The sequence below is a fragment of the Cyprinodon variegatus genome, unplaced genomic scaffold (assembly GCF_000732505.1).
Source record: "Cyprinodon variegatus isolate N-32 unplaced genomic scaffold, C_variegatus-1.0 Scaffold764, whole genome shotgun sequence".
In the NCBI taxonomy this organism is placed as follows: domain Eukaryota; kingdom Metazoa; phylum Chordata; class Actinopteri; order Cyprinodontiformes; family Cyprinodontidae; genus Cyprinodon; species Cyprinodon variegatus.
The window spans coordinates 261,606-273,240 of record NW_015151217.1 but is presented as its reverse complement, the minus strand read 5'-3'; the positions used below and the strand labels follow the sequence as shown (position 1 = coordinate 273,240).

Here is an 11,635-nt window from a genome sequence, read left to right as displayed (position 1 = left end):
GAGGTAGGTCTTATAGTTATAAGGCTCCTCTCCTGTAGAAACAACTACAGGAGAGTTTAGTCCGTGAGGCAGACACACTGTCTACTTTTAAGGCAAGGGTTAAAACTTTCGTTTTTTAATCAATTTTGTAGTTATAGGGGCGCAGGTTATTCTGAGCTATCTCTATGGTTGTGCTGCTTCATTCTTGCTCTCATCTCCAATTCTGCAGAAATTGTTAGTTCAATCTCTAACTGCTTCTGCTCTCTCTGCTTTTTCTCATCAGCTTCATCTGGTCTGTTCCTGTTTGGCTGTGACTCCATTCTGGAGAGAAATATCAGCTGTGCTGCTGCCATCAACTCCTTTGTTTATAGATGTTGGAGCTTGGCCTGTTTTTCAGTGTAGTCCTGTTTCTCTGACTGTGACTAACTGTTTGTGCTCCCTTTCACTTTCTGGCATGGGAGCTGGCTTGAAGCTCATCTGCCTGGCTCTCTCTTTCCTGGACTGGGCCACCTGTAGTTAGGAGTTACCTTTTGTATCTCTGCTTCTTTTTCTATGTCGGCTTCAGTCTCCTTGAACCCCAGACAGCCTTGGCAGATGGCCGCTTACACTGAGCCTTGCTCTGCTGGAGGTTTCTTGTTGTGAAAAGGAAGCTTTCCTATCCTCTGTCGCTACATGCATGCTTTGTGTGATTGCTGTTGAATAAATTAGTTTATGCAATCAGCTGGTTTTTCTTAGATAAAAAACTTTGAACCAATGAGACTGTAGGATCTGGTTGAATTGTCTCTGTAAATTGATTCTCGCTGACTGAGAAATTGGTGCTTTAAAAATAAACTGAATTGAATAGAATTATCTGTTTGAAATTAAAAGAAATGCTGCTTAAATAATTCTACCATTGGAAACACATTCCGCCTGTTTTGTGACATCAGTGACCAAAGAACTTACTTGTTTTAGGCCACAATTCAACTCTGCAGATACACTATACATACAGTAGGTTAAAGTGAGACATTTTTTTATGATTAATTTGCACGGCTTCCTGACTGCTCAAGGTCGACCACCATCAGAGAAAATACCAGGGCCAGCCTTGCTTTACATTCAGTATTATGATAAAAAATAAATGACAATATTGAGCCTCTTATAGAGCTAAGTTTTAAATATTTGTATAAAAGAAAGTGAAAACACCCGCTCCTAAGTTGTTTAAGTTTACGTCTTTTCCCAGTATTTGAAGTCAAAGGTTTGGTAAATGACATATCTGTCAACCAACAGTGAAATCAAGAAAATAAATAGCTTTTAAAATGTTCTTTATTCTCATACAAAATACCAGGCATTAGTTATGGAACTATAAATACATTTCTCAATAAGTTAGGCAATAAATAAAGTATTCAACTTACAATGATTGTTTTCATATTAGTTCAGTAAAATGTATAAACTGAAGATGATATTCAGCACTGAGATGTTTTTGCCTTGCAGTGACATGTCCACATTCAGTCACTGACTGTAGGCCGCAATCAGCCAGCTAATGGCATTAACGGTATCTAATGCAGACCACAAATTCATGAGTTACAAATTACATAGCAGGAGTCATGTGTCAGATTTTCCCTATGATAAATAACAAAGGTATTAAATGAATATGTCAGCAAGGAGAAAAAAACTATGGTCTTGTTTTGTGAAGCTGTTCATATTTGAAACCTTCTAGCTTATCATTAAATAAATCAAAAATCATAATAGACCTACCATATTATTAATTCTACAAACTAAAAGAATACTGTGCTGGGAAGGGGGGGCCTTGAATAAACAAAGTGTTCATTACGTAAATCCCAGGGAGATTACATTCAACCATGGCCACCGAGGGCCAGGCGTAAACTAGCTGCCGTTTTCAAGTACTTCCTGATAATTTAAAAGCTATTTGCAGGTTTGCCTTAAACATTAAGAAGGACAGTACACTCCACCTCTGATACAGAGGAATTCTAAGGCAAAGGTCTACAATGACGTGCTATATATTCATAAATATAAGGATGTTTTACATCTCCAACTGAGGTAATAACTCATGCACTCATACTAAAACATGCATTCAGAACTAAGGAGTCTCCCAAGTTTTGATTTTGCTGTTGATACAGTTTTTTTTTTTCCTTTTCCTCCCTCTGCTTCCATAGAATTGGAATTCCTTTGAATCATCATCCTATCGCTTCAAGCAAAATGAGTCCGAGGAGTTGGTGGAGGTAGGATTCACAAGTCCAAATATCCTTTCTCTCTTCACTTCTTCACCTCCTATTTTTAGTCTCTGTGGCTCCGGAAGATTTCATGTTTGATGAGTGAACAGCTTTTGCAATCACCATGTTGGACTGGAGTACAGATCTAAGACATAAAAAATAAACAAGGTCAACAATGCATTTTATTATCAGAAATAACCATAAAAATCTCACCAAAAATATAAACATTGTCATTTACCTTAAGGATGACAGCAATATGTGACTCTTCGTCGCTGTGGCTTTTTGCGGTGACTCCAAGATATCGGTTGTGCTGTCCTCTAAGCTGTGGAGACATAAAAATGCCATCAATAAAAGCAGGACTGGAACTTATTATTTAATGTATTTAATATTTATCCATTTCATGTCACTAGAAGAATAAGTATAACAAATTGCCCCTACTGTGGTTGCATACAGTATAGTCAGGACTAACTAGGCAATAGGATTTCTAAATATCAATATTTTTAGAGGCCTTATGGGTAAAAAGCAGGACGTGCCTTAGAAAACATCTTCAAGGATAACATCTATGGGTGATAAGTTAACCTTAGCTTTGATTTCATGACCACAATAAGCCGAAGACGCAACAAGCATTCCATTGAGCCTCAACATAAATGTAAACTTTCCAGAAATAGCCCCACTGCTAATAAAGCATGTCTGTTCTATCAAGCTCTACTGAAAAATACAGTGTCGGCTTTCGTCGCTACCCTCATACAGCGTTGTCACTATCACAGATCTAATCATTCTGTCTCCTCTCTGGCCTAACCTCTGTGTCAACATATTGGAATGCACATTCAGAATTAAAGAAGTAGAAAAGCAGCTCTGATTCTTGCAAACTCAGAATAAAAATGGAGGACTGACTTTGCTCCAAGATTGGTAGGTAGGTAAATAGTATAAGGTCTGTATAAGAAAGCAAAAATATATATATATCCCTCACCTTTTACGGCAAAACCTGTTGCAGGTTTTATCAGCAGGATCACGACATTCACATCTCTTGGTTGACCGGCGGCGACGAGACACAGAGCTTCCCAAACCATGAGGAAGCAGTTTGCTATCAGGGAGAAATCAATCATTTCAGATGTTGAAAGCTTAGAGAAGCTTACTAAAGCTCACTACCAAAAACAACCATTTAAAAAAAACTCCGAAGTCAGGGGATCCTTACCTTGGTGTATTGACCCAGATTATGTCCAGGTGACAGAAGTAGATGCACTCTCTGTCCTCCCAGTTGTTACAGGAGCATCGCTTGGTCCTGATGTGGTGCGGATGAATCGCTTGGACCGGCGCCTCCAGATGGTCTGATAAAGGGAGCCCACAGCCTAATAAGAAAAAACGCATTCACTGATTAGAGAAGTGTGTACTAAGACTGTACACATAATCACAGAAACACACAAATGGAACCAATCCTGGGGATTATACATCTATCTGTGCACAAATTTTAGAGATTATTTGAATCCATTTTTAATTCAAGATATAAATTAATGCAAGTTATATCTTTGCCACAGTCAATATATAACAATGCTGTTCTCATGAAATGTTTAAACTCTAATTAAAGGTGTGTTCTTATCAAAGCCAAGGGTTCCCTGGAAGTCTGCAACCTTTGGTTTTTGTTTATACTCTGTGCTTGCTGGTCAAAGTCTACAGAATTTAATTATAGCATCTTTATTTTCATAAAATATAAAATGATCCTCTCAGGGTTGTTGTTTTTTTTTTTTAACTATGCTCAAAGTCTACAAGTATTTTAGAGTTTTTTTGTTAAACGTGAACACTCACCATCTCGTAGAGACATGCAGATAATAAATAAACACAGCATCTTCCTCAGAAAGGAATCCATGATTATTCTTTGATGATCAGAAGCCTTGGGTAGATATGCTCAAGGTGCTCTCGTTTCAGCAAATGTTTTTTTGGATCTGAAGGCTGGAGTGCAGCAACAGGTGTTTGTGTTCATTCCACAGCCAGGAGCGTGTACTTATATCCCTTCGGCTCCTCCTACATGTGTGGAACTTGGCTGTTGTTACACAAGATGCCGAGACTCCACCTGCAAACCCCCACCCAACCGTCACATCATCCTCAACACGGTGACACACTGCATTCCAGTCACTGAAGCGAAACTGCTGTCTCCTCCTGGGATTTCATCCAGACATTAATATGGAAATTTAAATATCAAAGGCTCAAAAGCATTTTGTTGCTGAACAAAGAGTGCAGAAATGTTTCTAATTAGCTGATCTCCAATGATAACATATTTGTTAGGATATTATCCTTAGTCCTGTTTTCTCTGTAATTATGATTTTATGCGTCATATATGAGAAGTAAGGTCAGATATAGGGGTTGAATACTGGAGAAAAGTTAAAGGTGGTTGTTAAGAATGTTTACCCAGCTTTTAAAAAAAAGAGAAATCAGCATTATTGCGTTTTTTATTATTCTTTCAGACTGTAAGGTGAGCTGTTTATTTTTCCTTTCTGCCGTCCCTCAGTGGAACTGGGACAGCAGGGAAAAGATGAGCAAAAACAGAAGCTTTGGATGTGCTGCCCTGCTGATAGGAGGATGAAAAGAAGGGCTGTCAGCACCCCCCGCAGGAAAGTGAGGTCATAGCAATGTGGCCTCACAAAAACAGTGTCTGCTGCATGCAACACAATTTGACCTTCATGGAGAGATATGTAGCAGACTGCCAAATCAGCTCTGTGCAGCCCACACACACCACCAAGCACATCCTATACTACAGCCCCCTCCTCTTCCAACACACAGCTACATTATCACTAATATGGGTTTGAGGAATTAAAGTATGTCACTGAAACTTGTTAGGTATTTCTTTCTTTTGTCGGCTGTGGAATGTACTGCTTTCTTTAAATCCACAGGCATTTACCTGTGAAACTAATCATACATGACAACTGATAACAGAATACTTATGAAAGAAATGAATGGACTCCAATCAAATAGTTACTGTAGTAAGGGTCCAAAACAACATGATCTGTCTGGATGAGGCTAATATTGTTCATTACTTTTTGACAAAGAAAAAATGAAATGGCTGCAAATATAATTATTCATAGGTTAATGGTTAATACACCTATTCCTTATTTGTGAACATTAATAATGTTTTTGATAAAAATCCTTTCGCAAAAATGCCATCAGAACACTTTAATTCAATTCAGTTTATTTATATAGTACCAATTCACAACACAAGTCATCTCAAGGCACTTTACAGTTCACCAGATCATCAAGTCAAATTCATTCAAAGTTTTCTATCTAAGGAAAACCAGTTGATTGCATCGACTTATTGACTCTTCAGCAATCTCTCACACTAAGCATGCTTGTGCGAAAGTAGAGAGGAAAACCTCCCTTTTAACAGGAAGAAACCTCCAGCAGAACAGGCTCAGTGTGAGCGGCCATCTGCCGCCTGGGGTTAATAATATTAAGTGTCTCAGCCCCCTCCCCTGCGCATGTTCAGAAAGGTCAAAACAGACAGCAGCAAAACATTTCAAAACAAAGGGTGTGAAGAGCAGTGTTTTCAACTTAGTGCTTTTGTCGCAACTTTTCAGACCCTTTCTAGTAATTTTATTTGAAAAAAGTGCCTAGCGCCAAATGTAGCGACTTTTTCCTGCTACTGGAGACTTAGGCAACAACATCTAAAAGCAGCAAACTCTGCTCTCCAGAGCAATTAGATTGGTAACCCCGCCTCCTGCTCTCCTCTATCTTGTCTGCTGTCATGAGTCATGCAGCTATTATTTCAACCAAATGAAAAATAGAGAACAGAGAAGCAGATCATGGCTTGTCTATAGAGGAAAGAAGGACTTGGTTATTTACTTTTGCCTTCGTCTTTTTGAAAACACAGGAAGAAGCAGTCAGCTAAGTGAGCTTAGTGTTATCTTTAATTACCTTTGAGACAACATGAATAGTCAGCTGAGTACAAAACATAGAGTAGAAAACAACAAGACAGGGACAAGAAAAGAGGGACAGAACATTCTATAAAATTTTCTGTGTTTGTATAATTGGTCTCTTTTATGTGTTGTCTTCCCAATTCAGAGGGCCCCCTGCCTGTCTTTGCCTAGGGCCCCAAATTTCCTGGATCTGCCCCTGCAAGGCAGATAAATCCTCATTGGTACCTTGTGCTTCCTGATGTCCAATGTGACAACAGTAAATTTTTGACCTTCCAGATGGTCCTTTGATAATTTCTCATCCAATATTTTCCTACACATCACTCTGCATATCGCTGTTATAACAGAACTTACCTAGTGACTTTCATCATAGTTTTCATTCTTCCTTACATCTGCTAACCTCCTCACTGCATTCTCATTTGCAAGCATCATGATCCATTTATCTGTACATCACCTCTCAAAGGAACCATCCCTCATCCTTCCTTTGGGTTTTAAAACTTGTTGCTAAAGATGGAGTTCAACTTTGAAATGTGACTTCGAAAATCTAATAGCATTCTTTGCTGTGTCGACTGTTTCCGAAAGAAATCTAATTTTGTCCTTGAATTTTGTCATGTGTTATTACAATACAGGTAAAACCCAAATCCTGGGACATAATGCAAAAGACCAACGAATAGTATTATGTCAAATAAAAGGAAAATGGTAATGGTGTTTGTTACATAAAAAATATCCAGTTTGGCCATTTTTCTTTGCAAAATACATCCAAATTAGTCATATTGGATTGACTCCCTGTGTAAAGGTTAATACTCAATTTTCATATAAATTCAATGATATTTGTGTCTTTAAAATTAAAGTGGAGTAAATACATTATCAAGACTCTGTATTTGGATGTACATGTTTTAAATAATTTTTTTTATGTTTTATATAGAAACCATATTTGTAATAAACAAAATCAACTTTCCAGATATAGGCACAATTTTTCATGTCCGACATATAAGGTGCAAACTTTGTTTAACTTTCTTTTTTTTTTTATCGAGAACTAATGGAAAAAGCTGAGCTAAATAAAACTTCTATTGATGTAGCACATGTTAGTTCAAATAACGTGCATATTTATTTTTTGTGTTAACTCATGCTGCAGTATAATATGATGTACTTTGTGGTTGTTCCAAATTGTGTATGTTAAAAAAAAAAAAAGAATTACAAGATGATGTACAAGATGATGAGTTTTACACAGTATTTACCATAAATGGTTTTAAATGTATCCGATGCAGAACACAGACCAGACGGAGCAAATGTAAAAACAGGAAAGACTGCAATTGTTTAGTTAATGCTGGATGGAAAATGTGGTTGAGGAATTTTTTTACATCAGCGCTCCAGTGGAAATGTGATAGATAGATAGAAGGTGCTTAGAGAAACAACAGGAGGAAAAAACATGACTGGAGCATTGTGTGCTAGTTTTGGAGGGTTAAGGTTAAGAGGAAATGCCACAAGGGAGTCAGAATGTGGACAGACTGATATTCAATCACTGGTTGAGGTAAAAAAAAAAAAAAAGTTGTGATCCAGAGTAAATGTGCGTCGGATAGAGAATGAACTCAATCTGAAAGTAACCTTTAGCCCCCATTTCCTTTTAGCCTGCTGCTTGGCAGTGTGGCAAGGTTAAAAAAAAAAGTGTCCTTATCAGGCCGTCACTTCCGCCTGTCGCTGGGGAGAAAGAGGAATGTGAGACGGTGTGATGACAAACAAATATCCAAGCCATTATTACAGAAACATTTAAAATTCCTCGAGGATGAGGCCTAATGTTTTGTATTCTGAGGCCTGCTTAGATTCTAAGTATCTACCTTCATTACTGGTAAACATATCACATCAGATCCAAGAATAACATACTAGGAAAGGTTCCTTAAGGCCACCAAATGGAATGAATCAGATTCTGTGACTTTACATCATTTTAGAAAGTTATCTTAGACCTCTTAATTAATTTAAATTTCCAGTACTCCTCCTTCAAAGTCAGCTTGCTATATGGACTTTGACCATTGTAAGGCCTTATTATGTTTAATACATGACAACCAATAACAGTACAAGGACATTGGATGCAGGTTTACATGTAATGCCAAAATTAGTTTATATTAGTTAATATTATTTAAAAAAAAATATGTATCAAAATGTATAAAACCAATGCACTAGTGTCAAAAAGGGTTTTATTTCCTTTCCTTTTAAAGTATGTCACAAGATGGCTGTGGGGACTGAAGCTATGGTTTTAACATAGAAACTCTTCTTTATTGGTGAGCAACTTTCAAAGACTACAGGATTGGATGGCTGTTAAAGACAGGGGCCTGTAGAAGATTATAGATAAGACTTCCACCAGATGATCTGTTCAAGTCCTCAGCATCTTTCCTGAGACAGTAATGGGTCAACAGCATCCCTTGTGTTCACAGCCATTAGTATTTGCTGCATCTTAAGCTCCTCAGCAACAGATATTGGTTGCCGTGTCGATATATTGAGTTCACCTGAGTTAATTCTACCTCAAACCAATTAGAGAGGAGCCTCAGCTTCATGATTGGTGATGTGCTGGTCCGCCTGCTCCACCTATGCGGAGATGTTGCCTTGAAAAAAAGTCATTGGTACTGCTCCTTATGTAGCGTTGGCCTCTGTAATGCATCACTTTTAGAATGGCTGTGGTAGGACTCCACAGTGTCCCGGTTTGGTTGTTGTAAACGTAAAAATTTGGTTAGTAGGCAGAAAAACCCTGATTTAAAGAAAAACATTCATTTGTGATATATACACATGGTAAAATCATTTGGAAATGGCCTAAATCTATTTCTTTATGGATTGGAAGAAGCAGTTCCTTCTTTCCCTCCTTGCCTTTTGCAAACGCATAGAGCAGATGTAAGATGCTAAACAGCAAAACACTATCGCTTCTACTTTTTTAATGGTGGTTAAAAACATTAGCTTTCGATCTTTCCTTAAAAGAGCACTGTGTAACTTTTCGCCACAAGGGGCGCTGTCGCAAAAGTAAACAAACAGTTAGCCGACCAGCCTCCTGTAGTGGTTTCCATGCTGTCGCACATAGGGTTGGGAACTGATAAGATTTTCATGATTCCAATTCCCTTATCGATTCTGTGAAACGATTTGATTCCTTATCGATTCTCTTGTGGATTTTGTGAAACAATGAACTTGGTAAGTGCATGGTGACATTCATCTACCTTTACAGTTCATCACCTTTTTTTAACAGTGTCCTGTCTGGCAATGTGGCAATAAGAATAATTGTCTTGATGCCAAAAACAGCCCAACAAATTTAACTTTCACAAGTGGAGCAGTAGGGCTATTGCCATAGTGTTCCGCTTGTTTCATGCATATAAATTGCTTTATTATAATGGACACTGCAATGTAAATATAATAGAAGAGGAAAAACAGGAGAAAATATGAAATAAAGAGGAGATAGAAGGGAGATAATAATAAAACATTTTCAGTCTGCTTCATCACCTGCAACGAGATGTAAAAAGAACAGCACAACCAACAGGTATAGAATGAGAGATAGAATAAAGTAACACCTTGAAACTATCGCTGAAGTACATGTAGTATTATTTAATCTGACATGTATTCTGTGTTACCTGAAGATAAGAATATGGGCTTTCTGTAAGGAAGTGAATCTCTGAGTACCTGGAACCAAGCACCTGTAAAGTTTATCCAAAGAAAACATGCTAAATAGTGGTTGTGGAGAGCCGAAGAGGCGCCCCCCCAGAGCACTGAGTCCCAAAGCCCCAAACGCCCAAAAGGACCCCAAGAGCGAAGGCACCAAGGAGTGGCCAGCCCAGGAAATCCCACCCCCACCAAGGGAGGAGGAGAGAGAGCCCGGAGGAAGTCCCCCAGCCACCGCAATGCCGGAGCTGCGGGGACGAGTTTGCGGGCTCCGCTTGCAGCCAGCCACCCTGAAGTGAATCCGGCCCTGCGCCCCAGGGATCCGAGGACATTCTATTTCTGCCTGCCTCGGCGAAAACAGAAGGCAGTGAACGGAGCTGCCAGCCTCTGAGCCAGCCAGGCTACCCGTCTCGTAACAGTCATCTAAATAAGATGGAGAAGGCATCCGATTAATGAAAAAGCATTACTGTTTAATTTCGGGATATAAACTCATCTCCCCTGATTTAAATAATGAGCGTCACCTTTTTCTCGCTCCCTGAACTGTGGAGCAACTTCATAGCATGTTTAATAACCCAAAAGAGAGGTAGGAAATTAGTTTATTTCCAGAAATGGCTTATGATTTACTAGGAACCACATTGCTTACCACCAGAGTTGCCTTCCATGCTGGATTGTAAATTTAGCTTCGTGCCCAGAGCTGGGCGCTGGTGCTACCTGGGACCGTTAAGAGAACCGTTAAGCGAGCTGCCAAACGGTGCCATGGAATTTGAACACAGAAACAGTTCTGAACAGGAACTGGTTTCCGATTCCCATCCCTAGTCGCACAGCTTTCACTGATTGCTGATTAACAGGGTTTTGTTGAACTGCGATGATCAGATTCGACTGCGCCAAAGCAGGCAAAAATCTAAAACCTGCAGGACAGCAGCCCTCAAGGACCGACTATGGACATGCCTGCAGCTCTACACATGTAAAAACAGCCACTCTGCCAATGACATGAAAAGAATAAAACTCAACAAAGCAGTATTATGGGCGTAAAAGATTATTACTACCATGTTCTACAGGTTTGGTTTTATGAAAAGTAGGAATCTAGCTGTGGGGTTGTTAGCTTTTGTTTGTAGTTTGACAGGTTTCTCTGATCGTCTTTTGCTTCTAAAAAACACCTAAGATAATAATAAAGATATATGACTGTATACTAGGAGCAAAGTGTTAACTTACCAGTCTAATAATAAAGTTGAGAAAAGAGAATTCGATTTTACATCCGGCTTCTCCTTTCAGCCTACGCCAACGAACAAACTACTTTCCAAGATTAACTCTTATTTTTCCTCGCACACAATCCCTTTCGTGTTTTGGAGGTTTGAACTTTTTCCTTGTCTCAGCCATGCCCAGTAGTTGAGCAGTCGAAAATATACTGCAGCAAAAGCTTTAGCTTCCTGACTGTATAAGAGTCTGTGGCCGTAAAGTGATATGTTCTTCTTATAACTCATATGCGTCAATTAACGTCTGCAGTGTTTCTTTAAAGGGCAATTGATTACTAGAGACTGTCTGTTTCTGGCCTTCTCAAATCCAACTTAAGTGCATAATTTTCCCAATAATAATTTTCATACAAATGGGTGTAACACCATTAAGGGGCAAATTTTGTTACATACTGACCTGCTCATCTTGGTCTCTCTAAATATCTGTGATAACTTTTCTACTAAACCGTAAGTAAAAGACTGTTTGATACCATTATTAACCTATTTAGTAATACAGCTAATATAAACACCAGTAAATAATTTGGTTGTAAGTGCCTCTAATTGTGTAGAAGAAAGGGGTGAAATATCTCTTAGAAGAGAAGTTTGGTTGATGTCCACCAGGTAATGTAATGAGGAGAATTAAGGGAGGAACTGTCCCATCCTTTCACAGAGCTGAATCCTACTA

General features: G+C 38.7%; 1 protein-coding gene across 1 annotated transcript; it reads right to left on the bottom strand.

The window, feature by feature from the left end:
- Positions 1-1,279: 1,279 nt before the first annotated feature.
- Positions 1,280-4,148, bottom strand: LOC107098270 (endothelin-2-like). The gene is made up of 5 exons (XM_015395842.1): positions 3,990-4,148; positions 3,382-3,535; positions 3,157-3,270; positions 2,425-2,508; positions 1,280-2,331 (listed from the first exon to the last, which is right to left on the bottom strand). Exons 1-5 carry the CDS (start codon positions 4,048-4,050, stop codon positions 2,238-2,240), a joined length of 507 nt encoding a protein of 168 aa, XP_015251328.1. The 5' UTR covers positions 4,051-4,148; the 3' UTR covers positions 1,280-2,237.
- Between the last annotated feature and the right edge of the window lie 7,487 nt (positions 4,149-11,635).

Excerpts from the sequence above, each read along its gene's own strand:
- LOC107098270 (XM_015395842.1), bottom strand. The coding sequence starts at position 4,050 with ATGGATTCCTTTCTGAGGAAGATGCTGTGTTTATTTATTATCTGCATG. Across the intron at positions 2,509-3,156 it reads AACAGGTTTTGCCGTAAAAG|CTTAGAGGACAGCACAACCG; the intron begins GTGAGGGATATA and ends ATGTCTCCACAG. Across the intron at positions 2,332-2,424 it reads ATATTGCTGTCATCCTTAAG|ATCTGTACTCCAGTCCAACA; the intron begins GTAAATGACAAT and ends TTTATGTCTTAG.